This window comes from Copadichromis virginalis, linkage group LG14 (assembly GCF_057382275.1).
Source record: "Copadichromis virginalis isolate Kocher_CV1m ecotype Utaka linkage group LG14, C_Virginalis_male_GT1.1, whole genome shotgun sequence".
Classification (NCBI taxonomy): Eukaryota; Metazoa; Chordata; class Actinopteri; order Cichliformes; family Cichlidae; genus Copadichromis; species Copadichromis virginalis.
This window is the reverse complement of record NC_140631.1, coordinates 23,251,556-23,276,945: the sequence shown is the minus strand read 5'-3', so window position 1 is coordinate 23,276,945 and position 25,390 is coordinate 23,251,556. Positions and strand designations below refer to the sequence as shown.

At 40.1% G+C, this 25,390-nt stretch overlaps 1 protein-coding gene across 4 annotated transcripts; it reads left to right on the top strand.

The window, feature by feature from the left end:
* foxn1 (forkhead box N1) lies at positions 1–23,490 on the top strand. 4 transcript variants are annotated; one of them, XM_085429974.1, is made up of 9 exons: positions 1–312; positions 14,909–14,990; positions 15,608–15,904; positions 16,100–16,195; positions 16,346–16,467; positions 16,591–16,687; positions 20,548–20,755; positions 20,860–21,321; positions 21,690–23,490. In XM_085429974.1, the coding sequence occupies exons 1-9, from the start codon at positions 155–157 to the stop codon at positions 21,998–22,000; spliced, it is 1,833 nt and encodes a 610-aa protein (XP_085286100.1). In that variant the 5' UTR covers positions 1–154; the 3' UTR covers positions 22,001–23,490. The 4 variants fall into 4 exon arrangements, with proteins under 4 accessions (XP_085286100.1, XP_085286099.1, XP_085286102.1 ...); XM_085429973.1 differs by having other exon boundaries at positions 20,548–20,764; XM_085429976.1 differs by lacking the exon at positions 1–312 and adding an exon at positions 6,862–7,009 and having other exon boundaries at positions 14,912–14,990; positions 20,548–20,764.
* The last annotated feature ends 1,900 nt before the right edge of the window (positions 23,491–25,390 follow it).

Here is a 25,390-nt window from a genome sequence, read left to right as displayed (position 1 = left end):
GGTCAGAAAAATCTATTATATGACGCTGATTGAAAACATTTCATTGAACCTCTTGGCAGGGGGCCGTATATCTGCTGTATGTGAAGGCATGGGGCAAAAAGGACTTTAAAATGGTGGAAGCAGAAAACTCAAAGGGTCAAAGGAGTAAGCAGGTATGAAGCCCAGAAGATTTTTATTTAATCTACAGACCATGCTCCTGGTAAAGGCTGGACGACAGCATCACACAAAGGAAAATCTATCACTCGCTCTCAGGGATTTGATTCTCACAGTTATGGAGGTTCAAGAAGGTCCAACTGATGTCAGCTATCAGAGGTAAGACTCAACATTTATGCCTTTATATAGGATGTGAGGGGTTATTACACCACTCACATCCCAGTGTTGTGTTTTGTGCCCTGTAATGCTGCAGTACAGCTGGGTTATCCCAAGACTCAATCTACTGATCATGTAATAGCTTACCTGTCATTTAGCTGTTTGCGGTTACTGGCACTGCCTCAGATCATGAGATTTGCATATTAGGATTTCATAATGGGCTGAGAAATATGTGAAGAGTGGGATGGGGGTTCTTGAAACGCTGAATCACTGAGTTTAGAGGGAATAATTATTCAACTTGACACAAATGAAAATTTATCTGCCTTCTACTAACACAAAAATAAATACTACTGACCTACATACTAAATCTTCCACATTAATTTCTGGGCGTGTCCTGTATGATCCTGTGAAACTGGCAGCGGACCCTTTGGATCTTGTGGGTTGAGGGGTGGCACCTGCATGGCTAGTCCTTGTTGTCTACATCATTGGTTATGTGTCAAAGAAGCATCCATATGGATCCCAAAACCTAAGGTTTCCCATCATAGGGTTTTATTGTTAATACAACTGCCCATGTTTTAAATGTGATAGCTGGCCAGTGTAAGTGATTTAAAATAAGTCCATCATCTTCTGAAATTCTTGCCCATTCTTTGCAAAACAGCTCCAGCTCAGTCAGATTAGATGGACAGCGTTTGTGAACAGCGGTTTTCAGATCTTGCCACAGATTCTCGATTGGATTAAGATCTGGACTTTGACTGGGCCATTCTAACACATGGATATGGCTTTATGTTTAGGGTCGTTGTCCTGCTGGAAGGCGAACCTCCGCCCCAGTCTCAAGTCTTTTGCAGACTCCAAGAGGTTTTCTTCCAAGATTGCCCTGTATGTGGCTCCATCCATCTTCCCATCAACTCTGACCAGCTTCCCTGTCCCTGCTGAAGAGAAGCACCCCCAGAGCATGATGCTGCCACCACCATATTTGACAGTGGGGATGGTGTGTTCAGAGTGATGTGCAGTATTAGTTTTCAGCCACACATAGCGTTTTGCACTTTGGCCAAAAAGTTCCATTTTGGTCTCATCTGACCAGAGCACCTTCTTCCACATGTTTGCTGTGTCCCCTTCTAGTTTGTGGCAAACTGCAAACGGGACTTCTTATGGTTTTCTGTTAACAATGGCATTCTTCTTGCCACTCTTCCATAAAGGCCAACTTTGTGCAGTGCACGACTAATAGTTGTCCTATGGACAGATTCCCCCACCTGAGCTGTAGATCTCTGCAGCTCGTCCAGAGTCACCATGGGCCTCTTGGCTGCATTTCTCATCAGCGTTCTCCTTGTTCGGCCTGTGAGTTTAGGTGGACGGCTTCGTCTTGGTAGGTTTACAGTTGTGCCATACTCCTTCCATTTCTGAATGATCGCTTGAACAGTGCTCCGTGAGATGTTCAAGGCTTGGGAAATCTTTTTGTAGCCTAAGCCTGCTTTAAATTTCTCAATAACTTTATCCCTGACGTGTCTGGTGTGTTCTTTGGACTTCATGGTGTTGTTGCTCCCAATATTCTCTTAGACAACCTCTGAGGCCGTCACAGGGCAGCTGTATTTGTACTGACATTAGATTACACACAGGTGCACTCTATTTAGTCATTAGCACTCATCAGGCAATGTCTATGGGCAACTGACTGCACTCAGACCAAAGGGGGCTGAATAATTACGCACACCCCACTTTTCAGTTATTTATTTATAAAAAAAAATGTTTGGAATCATGTCTGATTTTCGTTCCACTTCTCACGTGTACACCACTTTGTGTTGGTCTTTCACGTGAAATTCCAATAAAATTGATTCATGTTTGTGGCTTTAATGTGACAAAATGTGGGAAAGTACAAGTGGGCTGAATACTTTTGCAAGCCACTGTAGCTGGAAATGTGCCGCGGGCACATTCATACATTTGAATCAGCTATAGCGTCTTGTCCACAGCTTGTCAGCTTTCACATGTGATTTATTTATTATTCATTCCACTGACAGCCATCGGTGTTGTTTCTGTGACACAATCATTAGAGAAGAATTTGCATATTATAAGCTCAATTTGTCACCATAGGGCAGGGCAGAATCTGACATGTGACTGTTGAAGGTTCTTTAAGTCAAAATGTTTTCATTAGCATTGCATAAAGGTAAGGGTAAAGTTTATTTATTAAGCGCTTTTCATAGACAGGTAGTCACAAAGCGCTGCACACAGAGATTAAAATAAACAGTACAATAAATAGACAATAAATAGCAAAATGCACAATATACACAATATAGAGTTTAAATGTAAATTAAAAAATCTAAAAATATGAAAAGCATTGGTCAACAGAAAGCTTGTTTAAACAGTAAAGTTTTTAACTGTTTTTTAAAGGATTCCACAGAGTCAACCAAACGTAGTTGTAGAGGCAGACTGTTCCACAGCCTTGGTGCCACAGACTGAAAGGCTCTGTCCCCTTTCGTCTTCAGACGTGTTCTGGGAGCTGATCATGTAATAATAAGTGAGAAGAGAATCAATATGATGCATAATGATCTGAAATGCAAGTGGAAAGCTTTACTGCTTTAATGCACCTCTGATTTTTAATAACTGGTCATGAAATGGTAATTTCTTTCAAATGGGATACCAAGAACAGTCATTTGGAGAAACAGCTGCACATTTTATTATTCAATATCCCTGGGATACCAACTGTAATTACTGAATTCATTTAAGTGCACACTGAGCCATAAATGTGAAGTACTCTGTGATAAAGCTCGCTGCCTCAGGCACTCTGAATGAATGTTTTCCTGAGTTTTTAAAGGCCATTCATAAATCATTATTTCTAATGTGGAATTTCAGCTCTATTCTCACTTTATCGCACACACCCCTGTGTGCGATAAAGTGCTGTGTACTGTGTACTGACACGTGTGTAGCTTCAAATGCTTAAATTAAACAGGATGGCTAAGCTGTGGATCTGAGGAAGAAAATATAGTCGATGGCCTGGTGTCATAACGTCCACTTTGGGAAGAGCACGTGCAGCCACACCATTAAAGGTCCACCCTATAATAGTCCTGATTTGTTAATGATCACACATATTTCATGCTTACTGTAATAAAGGAGGTCTGCTATCAGGTAAAGTTCTGCTTAGATTTAGCTGTATACATTGTTCTTGTAGCTTTAAGGATTACTCTCAGCACATGTAGATACACTATGGTTTTCACGTTTCAGCCACTTTCCCCCAACATTCCTTATCTCTCTTTATCGTTTGTGAATAAAGAGTCAAATGCCCAATTTGTCAGTTTGAGGCCATGCAAAACAAAACAAATCAATGTTTAATTTAACCAGCTGGTTTAAAAAAAAAAAGCATGTTTGCCTTCAGGTGATATTTGATTGACAATTTATGTGATCTGATGGCCACAGGAAATCCATCCCTCTTAAAAAGGTTTACATTTTGTCATATGTATACAAAGAAGAGACAAAAAAAAAAGAAAAAGAAAAAATGAAAAAGATGGGCCGTCAAACGCTGCATACAGTGTAAATAAAAACAGAATGCAGTGATTGGCAAATCTCAGATGCTCATATTTTATTCACAATAGAACAAACATGTTAAAAATTGATCATTTTAAGAAACATTAACTCATTTTAAATTGGATGACAGGATTATGTCTCACAAAAGAAGGGAGATGACAACAAAATCCTGTAAAAGAACAAAGAAACCATTTTTACCTACTTGTTATATTGGCAACAGGTCAGTAACATGGTTTGGTATTAAAAACAATCTTAGAGAGGCAGAGTTTCTCCCAATTAAAAATGGGCAGAGATTCACCAGTCTGTAGAGACAGTGCCCAATATTATCATAAAATGAAAAGATTCAGTGGAATCGGGAGAAATCTGTGTGCAAGGGATAAAGATGAAGATTACATCTATGTAATTTTCAGGTCCTCGGACCGCACTGAATTAAAAACCGACATGATTCTGTCATGGAAATCACCTGATGGACACATGAACACGTTCAGAAATGACTGTCGATATGTAAACGTGATCCAGAAATGCTGCTGTCTTCTCTGAACCACAGCAGCAAAATATTTTGGGAAAACTTGAAAGCTTTAATACTAAACTGGCCAAACTTTTTGAGATGTGTTTTTGCCATTGATTTCAAAATAAATGAGCATTTTTCTTAAAATGATACATTTCCCCAGTGTAAACATTTGATATGAGTAAAATAAGGGTTTATGAGATCAGCCAATCATTGCAACCCCCCCCCCCAAAAGAAACCAAACACCCCCCCCCCCCCCCCAAAAGAAACCCCCAAACAAACCCCCCCCCCCCCAAAAAAAAAAAACAAAAAAAAAAAACTGCTTCATTTATTAGCTGGTACCTAGTCTTATTACTCCAGCTTTAAACACCATTAAAATTTTATTGAACGGAAAGGTAGACATATACATGCGTGACTTTTAATCAATAACTAACACAATGAGAGACCCGCTAGTTAACCAGGGTGAATGCCAGTTTTTGCCCATTGAGCGCTAGGATAGGCTCCAGACACTCAGACGACCCTAAACTAGTTAAATTAACATAATGGATGGATAACTGTCGACTGGACTAGTGATGATGGTAGAATTTGTTAGTGATGTTTTGGGTAACAACACATAAAACTAATATCTTTAAAGAACAAGAAAACAACACCAGGTCAAAATTCAAATATTAGCCAACAAATCACAAACATGACGTCTGTTTCACATTGTAAAGTATGTCATGAAGCAGGTACTGCATATGAGTGGTGTGCTAACATATTACAGCACAGCTCTGCTTTGAGCTGAAAAGCAAAGTTAGCAGGCTAATAATGCTAACACGTTTAGCAAATTTCCATTTTTATGTTGATCATTTTGGGGTCTTTTTTTAATTTCCAGGAATGACTTTAGTTTTTGCGGATAAAAGATAAAAAAGAAAGTTTAAAAAAAAATTTATGAGGGAGTAATCCAGCCGACAGCTGCTAAATAAAGATCAGGAAGCAATTTAACAAGTACATGCCTGTCGACAGCGTGTCAGCAGAGATATTTATCTATTTAAGGTACATACCATTTTGCCATATCTGCTATTAGCGAGTCTGTGGTGACATGGAGGGGACGGTCAGAGAAGAAACAGACATGAAAATGTCATCCTTTTAATTTATTGTTTAACCCATTCATTTTCATAATGGCTTACAATGTAGGTTAGAGGCTGATCACTGACCTGATCAAACAACTAAACTGGATGTGCAAGTTAGTGTGCATTTGTTTTTCTGCAGGATTTTTATTTGCATATAGCAGAGAGTAAATTATATGCAAAAGCCCTCAAAGAAAACAACATTCACTCTAAACATTCACTCACCTGTCATGATTTTAGATCTGGCTTACGTGTTATGTAATTCTAAAGATATGTCAAGTTCAAAACCGTACAAACTGTGCTCTGACTTGCTGTCAGAGGCATTGTTTTGTTGCTCCAGCTCTAGAAAACATGATATTGCAACTGAGAACAGCACCAGAGCAATTATTTTCCAGAAGACATTGAGACTTTGACTAAAGAGCCCCACCAGAGTCTGTTCCCACATTACTCCCTCCTCAAGATCTTCATCTTTGGCAGAAAAGGCCTTGGGCACCATCTTCACTCTGCAGAGGCCTTGCATTGTAACACAAGAGTTTATTCAGTCTGTAACTAATCCTCAGTCTTTCTCTGTCATTCGGCCTCACCCTCTCATTGAGGACAGGGTTTGTTCAAGGTATAGCTACGAGCTAAGGCTGCTGTTGTTCCTGGTTCATTGGGAGGATAGGATAGGAATCTACCTGTATTGACATACCTTTACTCCCTCTCTCACATTCTTCGGTAAATATCTACCTCAGTTTCTTTTCAAGCTTAACAGCTGATTTTTAAACACTAGTTCCTAAAAATATCAGGGATCTTAAAATGTACGTGGGAGCTGCCTGGTGGTCCTAAGATCAGTTTGACTTCAGATTCTGCAGCCCGTAAGAAACAACTGGTGGATATGTCCACGAGGTATGACATTTACTGTTACTGGTTACATCAGAAACTAACATTTCCAGAATGACTGCTTCTGTTCACTAGAAACAGCAGCAGTGGCGCGTTTGTATTCTTGCAGGCTTCAAATGCACAAACGGTGTTGCCTGCATTCACCTGTGCACATGTTTGTTTGAACACTCAATAGTTAAATGAAAACAGATCATAGTGAAGGCAGCCTTTGCCATGGGCAAGCTCAGAAAGCAGGGCAAGATGCCCGTTCTGTGCTGTGAGCGGTGCTGTATTTTATGTCCCGTACAGACAGCCAAACATTCAGAGAAAAGACTGATGGAAGGAGGAAGAGAGGGCTGCCAGCTGCCAGTGACTGCACCAAGTAGATCTTTTGAAACCTGTTCCAGCAGGTTTTTCTTTCTTATTGCTGGGCTAGCTTGGACGAGTGCCCCACACCCCCCCACCCACACCACACACACACACACACGAGGATGATATTCCGAGCTGCCAAAATCTGAAACCAACCCATCAACCATTTCCATACACATTTAAACAGTCAATCTAATCGAAGTACCTCACTATCAGGTATAAGGAAGTGGGAGGTGCACAGGTCCACAGGAGAAATAGACTTAAGCTGTCAACAGAGGTTAGAGGGCTGAGTGAGAGAACCTAACTGGGACAAGAAAGAGCAGCCACTGAATCCAAAAACTAGGTGAGTTAAATTACTAGTTGTTGTATCATTGTAGGATCTTTACCTTACAATATAGGAGAGTGTTCTTGTGATTTGGCGCTATGTAAATAAAAGTGAAATGAATAGTTGTGGTAAATTTTTGTAAGCTTTCTTTGATATTTTCTGACATTGTTATTTTTATGCTTACCATGAGTGAGTTAGTTTATTATCCTTCTATTAATGGCAAAGTTGCAGCACTGCAGTATTGCTGCTGGCATGGGTGCAGGAGAGGAATCCTCATTAACCTCTGAACTTTGAGTGGCAACGTTCTCATGCCAACACAACTGTCATCGGTATCATCCAGGCCATTAACAGATCTGCCTGCTCTTTTTTCCCCCCCCAATAACAACAGACTTCGAGGTGAATTACCCACCTTCACAATCGTGCGCGTAAGACTTAGCTTGTGGGGAGAAACAGTAATAATTTAGCTTTGCTTATTCTGACAGTTGACTGCTGACATATGCATCAAGCTTCCTCGTGTTTTGTAGAAAATGTTGGCGTAAGGAGGCATCTATTCCAAACAAATTGCATGATAGCAAGTAGTTAAAAAGAACCCCTATACATTATGTAATCCTCACAACATCACCCAGAGAGAATTTCAGCCTGCAGCAAGAAAAGCATTCATGAGAAAATGAACACATTTTACTTGATACCTTAGTGACAGCCACCAGATTTGTTTCCATTAAAACAACTGACATGTGATCTAATGAGGGATCATATGCCCTATCCTCAAATTAAGGGTTTAAAGTAGTTGACTAAAATGAAAACAGTAAATAGTCCAGCTAGATGTGGTTGTCTTGGAACATTACCTTAATTTGCACACCCCCATGAAATGCAAATACAAATGACACATTATGCAGCAGTCAAATCCCACATGAATTCAGGCCAGATACTGATTCAATACAACAACCATAAATGTACCACCCACTTCCTGCTCACCAGACCACAAACTTTAAAATCATCCGGTCTGTGAAGACGTAACTGAAAAGCAACTCAGCTAGCCAGACAATTGGTATCTCGTCTTCAGCTTACCTGTCATTTAGCTGTTTGCGGTTACTGGCACTGCCTCAGATCATGAGATTTGCATATTAGGATTTCATAATGGGCTGAGAAATATGTGAAGAGTGGGATGGGAGTTCTTGAAACGCTGAATCACTGAGTTTAGAGGGAATAATTATTCAACTTGACACAAATGAAAATTTATCTGCCTTCTACTAACACAAAAATAAATACTACTGACCTACATACCAAATCTTCCACATTAATTTCTGGGCGTGTCCTGTATGATCCTGTGAAACTGGCAGCGGTTGAGGGGTGGCACCTGCATGGCTAGTCCTTGTTGTCTACATCATTGGTTATGTGTCAAAGAAGCATCCATATGGATCCCAAAACCTAAGGTTTCCCATCATAGGGTTTTATTGTTAATACAACTGCCCATGTTTTAAATGTGATAGCTGGCCAGTGTAAGTGATTTAAAATAAGTCCATCATCTTCTGAAATTCTTGCCCATTCTTTGCAAAACAGCTCCAGCTCAGTCAGATTAGATGGACAGCGTTTGTGAACAGCAGTTTTCAGATCTTGCCACAGATTCTCGATTGGATTAAGATCTGGACTTTGACTGGGCCATTCTAACACATGGATATGGCTTTATGTTTAGGGTCGTTGTCCTGCTGGAAGGCGAACCTCCGCCCCAGTCTCAAGTCTTTTGCAGACTCCAAGAGGTTTTCTTCCAAGATTGCCCTGTATGTGGCTCCATCCATCTTCCCATCAACTCTGACCAGCTTCCCTGTCCCTGCTGAAGAGAAGCACCCCCAGAGCATGATGCTGCCACCACCATATTTGACAGTGGGGATGGTGTGTTCAGAGTGATGTGCAGTATTAGTTTTCAGCCACACATAGCGTTTTGCACTTTGGCCAAAAAGTTCCATTTTGGTCTCATCTGACCAGAGCACCTTCTTCCACATGTTTGCTGTGTCCCCTTCTAGTTTGTGGCAAACTGCAAACGGGACTTCTTATGGTTTTCTGTTAACAATGGCATTCTCCTTGCCACTCTTCCATAAAGGCCAACTTTGTGCAGTGCACGACTAATAGTTGTCCTATGGACAGATTCCCCCACCTGAGCTGTAGATCTCTGCAGCTCGTCCAGAGTCACCATGGGCCTCTTGGCTGCATTTCTCATCAGCGTTCTCCTTGTTCGGCCTGTGAGTTTAGGTGGACGGCTTCGTCTTGGTAGGTTTACAGTTGTGCCATACTCCTTCCATTTCTGAATGATCGCTTGAACAGTGCTCCGTGAGATGTTCAAGGCTTGGGAAATCTTTTTGTAGCCTAAGCCTGCTTTAAATTTCTCAATAACTTTATCCCTGATGTGTCTGGTGTGTTCTTTGGACTTCATGGTGTTGTTGCTCCCAATATTCTCTTAGACAACCTCTGAGGCCGTCACAGGGCAGCTGTATTTGTACTGACATTAGATTACACACAGGTGCACTCTATTTAGTCATTAGCACTCATCAGGCAATGTCTATGGGCAACTGACTGCACTCAGACCAAAGGGGGCTGAATAATTACGCACACCCCACTTTTCAGTTATTTATTTATAAAAAAAAATGTTTGGAATCATGTCTGATTTTCGTTCCACTTCTCACGTGTACACCACTTTGTGTTGGTCTTTCACGTGAAATTCCAATAAAATTGATTCATGTTTGTGGCTTTAATGTGACAAAATGTGGGAAAGTACAAGTGGGCTGAATACTTTTGCAAGCCACTGTAGCTGGAAATGTGCCGCGGGCACATTCATACATTTGAATCAGGTACAGCATCTTGTCCACAGCTTGTCAGCTTTCACATGTGATTTATTTATTATTCATTCCACTGACAGCCATCGGTGTTGTTTCTGTGACACAATCATTAGAGAAGAATTTGCATATTATAAGCTCAATTTGTCACCATAGGGCAGGGCAGAATCTGACATGTTACTGTTGAAGGTTCTTTAAGTCAAAATGTTTTCATTAGCATTGCATAAAGGTAAGGGTAAAGTTTATTTATTAAGCGCTTTTCATAGACAGGTAGTCACAAAGCGCTGCACACAGAGATTAAAATAAACAGTACAATAAATAGACAATAAATAGCAAAATGCACAATATACACAATATAGAGTTTAAATGTAAATTAAAAAATATAAAAATATGAAAAGCATTGGTCAACAGAAAGCTTGTTTAAACAGTAAAGTTTTTAACTGTTTTTTAAAGGATTCCACAGAGTCAACCAAACGTAGTTGTAGAGGCAGACTGTTCCACAGCCTTGGTGCCACAGACTGAAAGGCTCTGTCCCCTTTCGTCTTCAGACGTGTTCTGGGAGCACCCAACAAACTCTGAGTCTGTGAGTGGAGACGGCGAGCAGTAGTGTATTTTGTGAGAAGCTTGGATAAATAATCTGGGGCTTGGCCATTTAGTGCTCTGTACCTTAAAACAATAATTTTAAAACAAATTCTAAAATCTATTGGGAGCCAATGTAAAGAACATAAAATAGGAGTGATGTGAGCTCGCTTGTTAGAGCGAGTTAGTAGTCTGGCTGCTGCGTTTTGTATAGCATATATTACTGCAATTAAGTCATTGAGTGTGATTGGAGAAAAAGAAGTAAATGACCCGGGACAACAAGGGGCATCTTCATAGGGGGAGGCACTCGAGGAGATTTTGGATCTCAAGTCCATCACCTTATTTACAAAGTAATTGAGGAAAGTGCTACAATCTTCGTCAGAAAGTAACACAGCATGCTGAGTTGGAGGAGAAACAATACTGTTGATATTATCAAATAGAATTAATAGAATAAAATGGTCACTTTCATTCTTATTGTTTCACAGTACATTAAAAATAATTGCAATTGCAAGACTCATATAATGATAAAGAATAGATGTTAAATGCTCATAAAATTTCATCATCTTTGTCCAGTTCCACTGAAGCACATACAAACCGAACCACCTGACTGAATTTATCAAATATAACAAAATAATAGCACAACAAAACCCATTTTAATATTCACATTAAAAAGTACACAAATTGAATTTTTTCATGCATAACATCCACCATCCTACATCTACTGCTGCTTGCAGAGGTCAAAAAGTATATTATACAATATTTTCTATATCATGATTAAAACTTATGTGTAGATGCAACCACAGAAATTGTGACACTTTGTGGTAAAATCTACACCCATAAAAAAATAATTTCCAATAATTTAAAACAAGATTATTTAGCTTGAATAATTTACATAACAAATAACCCCGAACTGAAGATCAAAGGGTTGCAGCATTCACTCTTAGCACAAAACTCTGATCTTGTGTTTAATTTGGACTATTCTGCCTCTATGTATTAAACATAAGAAGCCAAGTGGTCATAATCTAACAATAAATGACACAAACTATCTCAGTAGTTAAAAGCCTGGTTTACAGTTAAATGCTAGTTAAAAGAGGCTAACTGTGTAAAATCCAGGAAAGTGTCAAAAATGGAAATGCATACATGCAATACATTATTTGTTCATGTAGAGTATTACAAGTATCACATGCTCTGTTAAGTTTAAAGAATTATTTTCTAAAATAAAATAGAAAACTCACTAGATTGCTGATTGTTAAAAGGGAATGTGAGTTGGAACATTTAGAAAGCATAAGAAATAGAAAGGAATAGAATAAAATAGCAGACATGAGAGTCATGAAGCTCCTTGAAACTATTAGCGCACAATTTTATCCTGACTTGCTGATGAATCCTCACAGCTGACCTATTTACAGATTTAATACTTACACAAGATTAGTCACTTAAATTTCTGTCTCTTGTGCATTAATAGTCATCCAAAAGTACCATAAAAAGCATGGACAAAATAAAAAATCCTTTTCATATATGAGAAAGATTTTTAAGACTGAACAGGTATGCGTTTTTTCATTTTGGGTAAATTTCACATCAAAGTCTTGGTAGTGTCATGTCAAGTGTAGGAGCCTCTCAACCGCCCTAATACATGTATACTTTCATGTTTAAATAAAATGGAAATCATGAACACTGATCTTTGTAACATTACAAAACTTTTTTTGTTTTTTTGTGCAAAATGAGCAAAGAGATAGAGGAACAACCTCTCTTTTTAAGATAGATGCAGTTTTTAAAAACTACACAACTTTTAGGTATTGATTTATGGAAACACAGATAAGCACACATACACACACATTATGGCCACCGCTACAGCTCCTTCTTTTCTTACTAAAAGTGCATCCGTTCTGGCTGGTGACAGTGTCTGTCAAGCAGATGAGAGGATTTGTTGCCACAGTGATGAAAACGTCAATCTCTCAGCTTTCACCTCGACACTTTAGCCTCCTTTGATGTGAACAGAAAGAGCTACGATTGCTACTTCTCTCTTTTCCACACACAAACTTTCTAAGAGAGGCACTTTGTCCGCCTCAGCATTACTTTACTTTACGTGACCCAGCGCCACGGTTTGTTGGCAGTTTTAATGAGCTTGGTTTATGTGGAGGCTGAGGTTACCTTTACTGGAACCAGGGCCACGTGTCTCACACCTCTGATGGGATCACATAACACTTTCAGATAACCCTCCTGACCCACATACGTCCACCAGCACTTTGGAGTTTTAATGCTCTGGTGGTGAAAATGAACTCAGCTGTTCCCACGCCTGCATTCGTGCTGTCAGATTTACAGTAGAGAAATGACTCACACGATATTATCACAAAGGATCAGTGAACAGAAGTGCTTTCCCCAAACATGTCAGAGTTGATTCCTCTTATGTGGCAACAGCAATATGAATCAGATTTCACCACCGTCCACTTGAGTTTTCTTGTCATGTTTTACTCCAGAATGAAGGGAATTGTGTTGGTCTCTAGCAGAGAGTTGAGTGAGTGCAGTAAGCAGCCGCTTAGCTTAGCTTAGCTTAGCATGATACTGGACACAGGTAAAACACAAAACCCAATGTAAAACAACAACTTCAAATTACAGTCCTGTGCAAAAGTCTTGAGCCACCCCCTCATTTCTTTAAGCCAGATTTTTTAGTAGTAGTTGAACAATTGGTTTTATCTTTGGACATTGGCTGCTTTTTCACTTAATTTAGCCCTGTCCTTGTACCCGGTCATTTTCAGAGGAATGTTTAGTTTGTTTGTTAAGCCATTTAACAATGTGAATCATTTGAGGTCAAAAGGGGCACCCACCCCAAGGAATAAACCAGTGTTGTGTCAAAACATAACAGACAACTTAGCAAAGAACTGATTTTAAATCGCATGTTTAGGCAATTTGTTACTTATAACCTGTTGTTCCAAGTAGTTGATTGTTGTTGTTTTCAATCTTTAGTTTTATCTATGAGAAATGCCAAAGATAATACAGTTTGACAGACATGAAATGTTATTTTAGCACCAACAAGGTGAATCCAAAAGAGTTATTACAGTAGCTGAAAACTTGGCATTTCTCAGTATAGTGTTCAGTGTGTCTTTAAAAGACTTGGGAAACCGGATCGGTAGGGGGGAAAAGGAGAATTCACAGGCCTAGAAAACTCTATAGCAGATGAACAGTATCAGTATCATGTCATTTAAATGTATGAAAATTTACCAACTACCTCAGACATGTAGTTGGCTCTTCAGTTCTGTTTACTCAAGTGTCATTGGAAATGTTCTCAGTGAAAGGATGGCTGTCGAGAAACAATTCTTAAAAGATGGGAAACAGGGAGAAGAATGGAAAAAGCTGGACAACTGGACTGAAAATCAGTGTCAACAGATATTATTAATTGATGTATACAAATCCATTATGAATGTCAAAAGAGAGGTACACGGTGAGTATCTGTAGAAGTCCAGTCCTTGAGAGCTACTGTCCTGCAGCGTTTAGATGCATCCTTGTTCCAACACATCGGAATCAAATGAATGGCTTGTTACCAATCCTTTGCCAAACTTGATGGCAAGTTGAAGAGGTAATTCAGCTATTTAATTCAGCTGTGTTGGAGTATAGATGGCTGTCTCGATGGAGTTTAATAAATTCAGCCACCTGCTCCTTGCTATGTAAAATATAACAGGACACTGGCGTAAATGCTTGATCATCTCACACTTCTGTTTAATCAGTTTTCTTTTTGACGTTTATTCAGCTGTGTGAAAACTATAACTTTAATCTCAGCCAAACCGATTTACTCACGAACTAATAAAACACTGAAAAAAGCCAAACAAAAACATTAAATGCATTTGGACAGCATTTGTCGCGTCGCTGTGACGTAATCGGCCTACAAACGCGGCATCAGGAGGGTGCAGCCTATGAATTTGGACACCCCCTGTATCTTGAGGACTGGAGTTGGAGACCCCTGGTCTACAGCCATCTTTAAAACACAGTGGAACACTATGAGCCTTGGATTGGCCTCCCCAAAGATCAACATTATCGACAGTGTGGACTAATCTTGACAGAGAACAGGACAAAATGCAGCCAAGATCCAAAGAAGAGCTTTAAATGTCTTAAAGACTAATTGAAGAAATTACAAGAAAGCTTGCCTAAGGCTGCGTTAAAGATGCTTTTGCGTTGCACTGCATCAATTTCCTATTTTCCTAGCAAAATATAAACAAATGTGAGCTTTAACTGCACAGCTTTTGCCAATTTTGTCACATCCTAGCAAGCAGTGCAGTCTTTAAGCTGTGCACTGCTAGCTTAAACTAAGATAAGCTAAGCAGCTGCCAGATACAACATCATTATATTTAGCATACAAAAATGACACCAGAGTCAGTCTCGTTGTCTTATTTTGGTCCAGCAGCATTTAAGTTTTTACTAAATTACTTTCACAGCTTTTTTTAACGTTCAATTTGACTAAAGCCCCTGACAACAACCCAAACGTTTCTCATTTAGCTTGTTTTCACAAATGTCTTCACAGCAGCAGGTTTTGGTGCAGGATGTCACAGTCACTGACATTTTCCCCGAGCAGCAAATCTCATCATCAAACATCACCCCCTCAGGTGAGTCTACACACCTGTGAACCCTTTGGAGCCTCACATCAACAGATGGTAGAAACAGAGGCAGCCGCCTCTGGCATTGCTATTTTAACCCAAAATGACCTTCTTTTTTTTTTTTAATGTAACACTGCAAATAAACCAGTTCTGAATCTGCTTTGAGTCACATCTAGCTGCTATCTGCATTTCTGTGTAGTGTTTCTGAATTAAACTGAGTGAGTTTTTCAAAAATAACAAGAACAAAGTATATGAGGGCGGGGATTGTACAGCTACCCACTTGCAGACAGATACAACTTATGCCACTTTAATGCTTATTAAATAGAACTTAAACTACTGTCAGGATAAATAAACCCGTCTTAAATCCTTCAAAAAGACTTCTGACACATTTTATTTTGTGGCCACACTCTAAATAACAATAAAATAAATAAGAATAGTAATAAATAAAGATGGCACACTTCTCTGTTTACCTTAGGGGATTCCCTGGAAAAACTGTTATTGAATTCTTTGTTTAAAATTAAAGTGGAGAGATGGGTGCCACCTGTTTTGCAGCAGTTAGCATATTTGTATTTCCAAGTAAATCCAGCCTGTGTCAAATCACTGTGATGATGGTTTTCACACCACAGACCAAAGAAGGCAGCTGCTTCACCCAGGAAAAGAGCAACACCTTGAGTCTGAGAACTGCAGCAGTGAGCAGGAGGCACAGCGCTGATGGAATGATCAGTTCACGGTCAGGGCGAGGGGACCTGGACGCTGACCGTTTCCACCCGTATCAGCGACAGTTCAGTGACGGAGCAGTGACAGAGTGCCTACAACAGTGCTCTTCTTCCTTTAGCAGTCTGCATGAGGTGTGCAGTCCTGGCAGTCATTCGCACAGCAGCGATATGCCACCATCCTGGGACCAGTACAATGGCAGCATTCAGGTTTCTATCCTTATGATACTCTCATTTTATCCTTCCATATTAATAAAGTTTTGTACAGCCAAAAGCAGCCTGATTGATTTGACACAGGAAGATAGACAGGCCAAAAAAAAAAAAAAAGATCCACCACATCACAGCAAAAAACACTGTCTTGAAAGCTTCTCCAAACATTTTTCCTTCATTTACTTACATTTGCAGAACTCATATCCAGAGCTACCAGGCATACCTGTGGATCCTCCCTGTTTTCTATCTCAGAGCTATCCATCCTACAGCTCAGCAAGTCCTCAACAACAGGTGAGTGTCCTGCTTCAGGCACTCAGAAATGCTTTAGAGGACATGACGTTTAGGACACGAGTAATATCTAATATTTGCATTTATGATATGGTGTGCACATTGGACTATAACACAGTGGTCAGATCATGATTTCTTCTCTGTTCTCAAAAGGTCTCTTCTAGACTGTATCCTAACAAGGACCAGTCCAGCACCTCAAAATATAGTCTCTCCAGCCAGTCACACCAGGACGACACCACACAGTCCATCTTTCCTAAGCCCATTTACTCATACAGGTCTGAAGCTAAATCTTTTGTCTACCTTTTTTTACTTACTAATATTTAATACTGTCCGTGCTATCACAAGCAGGGTAGCTTTTTAAAATATATAATTATAAATAAAATTCTTTATTGTGGCAGCATTTTGATTTTCATGGCTCTGAAGAACAGCAAAACAGGAAGTCTCCCAGTCAGCGAGATCTACAGCTTCATGACTGAACACTTCCCATATTTCAAGGTACCACAACGTTATTATTAAATACTTTACTTAAGCATGTTGGCTCACTGAGACCAAGGTTTCTTTTCAAGAGACATTTGTGTGCTAAAGACATTTTTGTTTTAAGGGTAAACATACAGACACGTGATATAGAAACAAAGCATGTGACATAGTCACTATGACCCAGTGCTTTGAGTTTATTTTTGACTTTTGATTCTCTTTCTTGGATTTAAGTTTTAGCTTTGTATTAGTTAGTCCTGAGTTTTGTATTTTCTAGTGCATCATAGTTTATTATTTCTAGTTCCTGATTCTTGTTTTGTTACATTAGCTCCCTTTCGTGACCAGTCTGTTTCTAATCTCGTCTCTGTGTCTTGTCATCAAGAGCTCCTGTTGTAGTCTGTCTAGTCTCTATGGTTTGTCTCTTCAGTCAGTCATATTTCCATGTTTGTTTATTTCCAGTCCCTGTGTCAAATTCATGTGTCTCAATTTTGGTCTCAGTGTTTGTTACTTCCTGTTTTATTTTGATAATCCCTTATACGCATACGCATTGCATTCAGTTTTTCTTCCTCTGTGTCCTTACTAGAGATCCGATATTACATATCGGTATCGGTCCGATACTGACCTAAATTACTGGATCGGATATTGGAGAAAAATAAAAAATGTAATCCGATCCATTAAATATCACGAAAGCACCTCACAAAACTTGCAACACGCCGTAACTCACCTCAGAACGTTAGCACGTCGGAGCAGTATGCATCACGTGATAGAGCGGCTGTGGCATGCGGGACCTGTCGGTGGTCTGGATAGCATTTGGAGCTTCGCTAGCAACCCGGCATTTTATCTCCGACAAAGTTATCCCCGAGAGAAGTAAAAAAAGTGTGTAAGTCCATCTCTGAATGTTTGTAAAGCATTCCTGCGTTAAGCTTAACAAACGATATATGGAGCGACTGCCTCTTCTTGCTGCTACTTCAATCATGAAACTGCTTAACGATCAGCTGATCGGCTTTTCTGTCAGTCCGTGTCTCTTGTTTGTTTTTGGCCCACTTCGTGCCAGAAAGAGGAAACCAGGGGCTGAACAACAGCAGCACGTTTAAGCTTGATCAGCTGTTGTTAGAATTTATTTATTATTACTTTCTACTCGAGGATCTTTTTCTACGTAGCTGACTGCTGGTAACTGTGCAGGGGCGGATCTAGCAAAGTTTAGCCAGGGGGGCCGATAGGGCATTAACAGGGAAAAGGGGGCACAAAGACATACTTTTCTTTCTTATTCTCATTTAAGATGTCTAGCTTTTAATAAATAATTATCTGACACCCAAAGTTTTAATTTGATGTAAAAGGAATAGAAGTCAATTACTGTATATAGTAACTATTAAGTCTAATATATATACCCTAGTAAGCTATAGTACTTTTTCCTTTGGGAAGGTACCATCTGTGCAGTCTGCAATTTTGTTGAAGAAAGATGTTGAATCTATTTAATATTTCTTGAAAAATAATTGATTTCTGTGCATTTTTTTTCACACTGCATCAAATTAAGGTTGATTACGTCGATTAAGCATCATGAGGTGGAGCGTGAGGGGTGGTTCCCTATGTTTTATTTATTTATTTTTGTTGTTGCTGGGAGTTGGAACCCTATTAGTTAGGTTGCTTAATATTTACGCTAAGTACTCTTTAAAATACCAGAATAGGGAGGATGGTGTAGGTTTAAGTTTATTAGATTGAACAGTATTGCTGAACTATGAAATTTTTTTTTTGCATACAGGTATAACAGAATAGCTTTAGTGTAGTTGTTGTTTTAAACTTGAGTATGAACTTATACAAAATGCAGCAAGATATTAAAAAAAAACAGTTGTTGATTAAAAAACACTATATCGGATTCATATCGGTATCGGCAGATATCCAAATTTATGATATCGTATCGGACATAAAAAAGTGGTATCGTGCCATCTCTAGTCCTTACTCCAGATTAGTCGCTGCTGTGTTCACAGCTGTCTCAACTTCCTGTGTCTGTCCCAGTCTTCCCTTGCTCTTTGTTGTGTTCTTGAGTATACAAGTGTCTCTTGACACTGAACTGACATGTGGGACTTCATTGTAATGGGCTTCCTAAATGTTATTCTGTGTGTTTAATCGAAGTGGAACCATGAGTGTACACTCAAAAAAATCTTTATGCCCAAAATGCTGATTAACGAACTGATTTGGTTTTTCTTTTTGCGAATTTAAAGTGTAAAAGATTCAATATAATAAATTACCATTAAAACTTGATTGATATGTGTGCAGTTTATACCAAGCGTATTTTCCTTAGTGATTAATTAATTAATAGTAGTTTAAATAAACAAACCTTTCAGTACTTCAGAAACGTTTTTTAAGGGCAATTTTGTAACAGCTGTTCCAGGGTAAAGGACAGAAAAATACAATTGTTAACAAACGTAACAGAAAATAGTTGTAAGACAGTAGCTCATATATTTAAATGGAGCATTTTTCATTATTAAGCGATTTTAAGTGTTTTACTGATATTGCAATTTTTTTCTGGGAACCATGGAAATCACTTCATGGGCTTGGGAACATTTCTGAAAACCCATGCCTCCTTTCCAAAGCTGTTCAGTGGGCTGAATTGGGGACTTTGCTGGCCCATTTCTTATGTTTAACACCCCTGCTATACATCATTTGCTCTCAGTTCTCACGCACGGTATTAATTTACAAATAAAACAGTGATGCACTTTTTTGTTGGAGGGAGGTATACATATCAATGCATTGCATCCTTTTTTTGGTGAGGAGTTCTAAGTAACAGATTAGATTAGATTAGTTACGCTCATAAAATACTCCACATCTAAAGGAGCCAGCTGAGGTGGTTCGGGCATCTGACAAGGATGCCTCCTAGGCGCCTCCTGGGTGAGGTGTTCCGGGCATGTCCCACCGGAAGGAGGCCCCGGGGCAGACCCAGGACACGCTGGAGAGATTATATCTCTCGGCTGGCCTGGGAACGCCTTGGTGTTCCCCCGGATAAGCTGGAGGAAGTGGCTGGGGAGAGGGAGGTCTGGGCTTCTCTGCTTAGGCTGCTGCCCCTGCGACCCGGCCCCGGATAAAGCGGAAGAAAATGGATGGATAAAATACCTTTATTGGACTTGAACCCTGCAAACGACAAATATTTTACATTTTCCAGCCATCTATGAATCAGTTCAATAGGTTCAGAGTAACTTCTGGAGGGAGCTGAAAGACTTGCTGCCATTCATATTAAAGATGGCTTATAGATGGCTGTTTTCCAAACAGCTGCCTAAAAAAAAAAAAAGAATGAAAAAAAAAAGTTAAACATATGCTGCAGGGCTCGAATATACATGAGACAGATGAAATGATATTTGAAGAAAAGTTGGGTTCACTTTGTAAAAGCTGTTTCTAGATACATCTAAATGCTTCAATCAACACATCACTTATGTGCAGTTCAGTGGACACTTGTTATGGCATGCAGATACCATTTACTGGCAGAGCAGATGGTGGCAATATTAATATACTGTGTGTTGTAATATTCCCTGCAGGGTGGACTGAGTACCCTGATTTTATTAGATGGTTCACAATTAATTTATAGTTGCTCTCAAGATATTTTAACAAGAATGTAACACATGCAGCGGAAGACAATCAGGCAAGTGAGGTCGAGTTTCTTTCAAAGTCATACTCAAGATGTGGAAAAAAAAAACTGTGGAAACTATGGAAAAATGTTCTGTTTGGAATTCTGTATAGGGTGTTCCCCGAAACAATGAATCATAATAACATTCATGAGCCATCAGGAGAATTTGTCCAGTTTGTTTAAAGTAATATGAGGTGTCCCGGCAGCCAAGTGGTTCACTTTTAACATAAATGTTCTTCATTTATCTTTTTCTTCCTGTGTTCAGACGGCTCCTGATGGATGGAAGAACTCTGTGCGGCACAATCTGTCCCTGAATAAGTGCTTTGAGAAGGTGGAGAACAAGAATGGCAGCACGTCTCGTAAAGGCTGCCTGTGGGCGCTCAATCCAGCCAAGGTGGAGAAAATGCAGGAGGAGCTGCACAAGTGGCGCCGGAAAGACCCCGTTACTATTCGCAGGAGCATGGCAAAGCCAGGTCAGTCCCGTAGGTATCCAACCTGAGAAATTGCAGAGTAGAAATTAAGGTATACAGAAGATTCTTTTCTACTACTTATTTTGCTTGTTTTACTTTTCCTGTAGAAGATCTTGATCGACTACTGGGAGAAAGACCGGAAAGACTCAGGTCTGTGCCACCGAACCCCAAATCAGGCACATTAACCAGAGCGACCCCCGTCTACAACCCCTCCGCTTTTACTTGTACTCCAGCTGAGCTTCGCCCAGCATGCCAGCCCATTTGCCAGTCACATTATGCTCACCTTCAGCCTCAGCAGCCCTTCTACCTCCCCCCTGCTGTCACACACCCCAGCAACTCATTCGCCCTCTTCTCACCCTGTGGACAGCAGCCTGCAGCCGGTATCCCATCATCCACTGGAAGCCTCAACTCACCGGTAGCTGGGAAGATACCACCTGTTTATAACAATGCTCTCCAGTGTGATTACAGTGTTGAGCCCAGGACCACCATGCAGGAGTTTCTGCTGGAGGGAGACACCACTTATGACATTGACATGCTCAACCCCAGTCTGACTGACCTTCAGCTGCAAGGTATGAAAGACAGGGACAATACGGAGGGAAAATGAGTGCACCAAGATTTGCTTGTGCAAGCTTCAGCAGATATTTATTACTGATACTGACAAACTGGTTTAAAAGCTGATAGGAAAGAAAAGGGAATTTAGGAGCTGTGTCTTAGTTGCATAGTTTGCCCACCAGAGAGCACTGAAGAGTTGAGTTCCTTGCTTGGTAGACAAAGCCCATCATAATCTTTTACACAACTTTAGATCAGTCTGCATTTCTGCAGGCTGCTTTAACTGTAAAAATAACAAAATAGCAAACTGTTGTGTGAGTGTAGCATCCCTGCTAAATAATGATTGGTGTTGCTCTCTAAAATATGACCTGTGGTTCCTTTTTTGCAGGTAACCTGTGGGAGGAGCTGAGAGTCGACAGTCTGGTGGCAGAACCACAAGTTAGCACAAGCTCGTCCGCTACCTTTGTCCCTCAGAACCACCACATCCAGAGCAGCGGCCTGCATGTCGTGCCTCCCATCAGTCAGACATCAGCTGTGGTTGCCAGCGGTCGTTGTGAAGCGGAGTACGAGGACGGGGACGAAGGGCGAAATGTGGAGCAGCATGGCTGTTTTAACGGACTAAATCCCGTATTATATTCAGGAGTGGAAAGCTTGGCTGGGTATCTGACCTCCTGCACTGCATCCATCTCTTTAATGTAAACCTTCGCTCTATGGATTTGATGTACCATGTGAGTCTGAACGAGGAATATAGTTTCAAGCAGTTTCACACTACAGTGTATGATTGGTGGTAATTTAAGCCCCGTGGCGTGTCCAGCGGGGTGGCCTTGGGGGGCCCCCCCAAACCAGACTGGCCACCCCGAAGCTAAAACAATAAAATTCAATTAAATATCAAATGTATGATTATGTTTCATAGTGAAGCTCAGATATCCGAGTGTAACTGAATGCAGCATCGGCTTCTGCACTATGAGCATCATGTTAGCAAAGGTAGGAGAGCCAAGCACGAAAGACGGCACCACAGAAAACAATTTTTCTGCGAAAGATTAGCAGGTTAACATAGCTGGACTGGCCATCGGGCATACCGGGCATTTGTCCGGTGGGCTGATGACTTATTTATTTATTTATTTTGTAACGGCATGAACAATGAGAGGTGGTGGATTGGCCAGATGCTGGCCGATGTGTAAAAATAACTCAGTTGTTTGGTGGTGGCTATGGCGGAGCTTCCACAGAGGCAACAGGTGGATGAGGGAAAGCAGGAGGAGGAGAGACCCGAGGCGGCCGCCAGTCCGAGTGTCAGGTGAACTGAACTTCAGATAAGAAGTTATGACCTGCAGTCTCTCTGGGTCATATATAAACCAAGTTTAGGTGGAGTTTATTTTCGTTGTGCTGACTTTTTACAGTCAGTTACAATAACTCGTACTGCGTGAGCTAGCATGACGGAGTTTCTATACTGCTGTGTGGGTGCTATGATGTTACTGATAGTGAACTTTATTGTATTCATAAGGTTAGTTGGTAGAGTTGCCAACGGCTCCTTAAAAATGGAATGGTCCCTCATTCAGAGAAAATATTACGCGTTTCGTATTGAGCTGAGAAGAGACGCAGTTTGTCCCGTACTTCAGCTAGAATGAAAAAAAGACACAAAGCTGGAGTTATTCTGTCGTTAGGCTGCACAGCTGCCTCTTCTTCTCTCATCCTCTCACCCTCCCTCTCCTGTTTCTACTTCAATCATGAAACTGATCAATGATCAGCTGATCGGCTTTTCTCTCTTGTTTGTTTATCGCCCACTTTGCGCCAGAAAGAGGAAACCAGCGGATGTCGCCCTAAACAACAGCAGCACGTTTAAGCTTGATCAGCTGTTGTTAGAATTTATTTAATATTAATTTCTAGTATCAGCTGATGTTTGCTGGAGCCACAGCTGTAAACCTGCTGGTCATGATATCAGTTTGTATATCTGGTGAGAGGGAAACATGAAGATGAAACCAGGAGATGTCCTTACTGAAGCATCAGAGCTGAACAGGTGATGGAGAAACAGGTTTACCTTTTAGGTGACATGAATGAGTTGAAGTTATGAACTGTTTCTGAGAGACAAATAACACCAGGCTCCTTTTTTAAGCAGCTGACAGCTGGTAACTGCAGGGGCGGGTCTAGGAAAGTTTTGCCAGGGGGGCCAGGTAGGGCATTAACAGGGAGAGGGAGGCACAAAGAAATATTTTTATTTCTTATTCTCATTTAAAATATCTAGCTTTTATTAAATAATTATCTGAATCTTGCGAACAAAGTTTTTATCTGACGTAAAATGTATAGAAATCATACATATACCAACAAGACTGTACATCACTGTCACAACAGCATTTGTTTTCAGTCAAAGGCTTTATGGCTTTAATACCTGGTGGGCTGGTCTGTAGTCAAAATGCCCAATTTTTTGTCCCAGTCCAGCCCTGCAGGTTAATACTGGCAGTGTCACCATGCCAGCTGACTGTATTTCATCATCAGCCAGTGTTGTTCTTTATACATCAGTATTACCAAAGTTTACCATAAGGCAGCATAGAAAGTATTTACTTGCTTTCAGGTTTTATTCAAATGTTAGTCTTTTCAGTTGTTTCTCCACTTTTTTCCTGTTTCAAAATCAAACACCAGTTTGTGAGAAGATTATCTTCTTTTTTTAATAGGCAGAAAAAGTTTTGCATTGGCTAATTTCCCAATTGTATGTTAAAAATTTTCGTATTTTAATATTCAAAAATATTTTTGCCCAAAACATATGTGCACTATATGTCAGTAAAAATACTATGCAAATATTGCTGTCCTTGAATGCTGAATAAGCACTGACAAAGCACTGATTGTATCTCTTGTACTTTATCAACAGAGTATCTAAAAACTTTGCACCGTAGTGGTTAAAATCTCATTCTAATAAGAGTTAAAAGTGCATTTGGTTATTAGGTTTATAGGGTTACTGAATTATGGTTAACGGTTGGTAGAATTTTTTTTAACATTATCTGCCAATTACGTCTGCCACCCTTCTCCAAATCTGTGTCCCTACCTGGCCCCCCAACAAAAATTTTCTAGACACGCCACTGTTGAAGCCATCGCTGCAACAGACTCTGATGAAATTGGTTGTTGAGATTTTCACTGCATGCAGTCACAGTTCAGCTGATAGGACAGAAGAGCTCGTGTATAGTTATTGTCTGAAACATTTTTCCGCCTCCATTTCTTCTTATAGCTCCTGATGAATTAGACTATTCAGTATTAGAGGTTTACAAAGTGCATGTGTTTTGGTTCATTGTTTCTTCCTGCGGCTCACTCCCTGATCAGCAACAAGCAGCAAACAAACACAACAAACCTTCTTCACAGCAGCTGTTTTTGACTTGAACTAGTCAGCAAGATAAGGCAGGTGTTACTAATCACGTTAATGAAGGCTTAGTTTCTAAGCAGAACAGCACCAAGCTTCATTAATGTGATTAGTTACACCTGCTTTTACCTGCTATTAGAAGAAAACAGTTGGAAACCGTTAGAATATTCTGTCGATGATAGATATTTGGATGAAACCAGGTGGTTGGAAATATGACCTTACATGGTTGCTAATTTTGCTCTGAAAGGTTTCCACTGCCTCTGGGTGTCCAAAAAACCCCTTGTTGTTTCATGTTTATACACCATTGACCAGAGTCTGTGTATCATGTACTCACTGGCTCAAACCATGCACAGTATGTGCTGAGAGGGAAAAAAAGAAAGAAAAGATGCTGATGATTGATGAGTGATACAGTGGGAGATGCAATAATAACGGTGCAGTAAGACTGTTGCTACAGAAGATGGCGACAAAAACACGTTTTGCTTGTTGCGTGTTAGGAATAATCTTTGGACATGCTTTACTTTCTGTGTGCATTTGACTGTTTTCTACATCAAATAAGTCAAAGGAAGAAGAATTCCAAGTAAAAGCACACAAACGACCTGCGGATCTTAAAGTGTAGAGGATGTTAAATGGAAAGTCTGCAGTCTAGGGAATTTATAAACCACTGCAGTCCATTTAAAGGTAATCAAGTTCAGTCAATAGTATCGTCTGTACCTCAACTTTAGGTCTTTTTTCTTTTTTAGTGGGTG

Excerpts from the sequence above, each read along its gene's own strand:
- foxn1 (XM_085429973.1), top strand. The coding sequence starts at position 155 with ATGAAGCCCAGAAGATTTTTATTTAATCTACAGACCATGCTCCTGGTA. Across the intron at positions 16,468-16,590 it reads AAGCCCATTTACTCATACAG|CATTTTGATTTTCATGGCTC; the intron begins GTCTGAAGCTAA and ends TTATTGTGGCAG. Across the intron at positions 16,688-20,547 it reads AACACTTCCCATATTTCAAG|ACGGCTCCTGATGGATGGAA; the intron begins GTACCACAACGT and ends TCCTGTGTTCAG.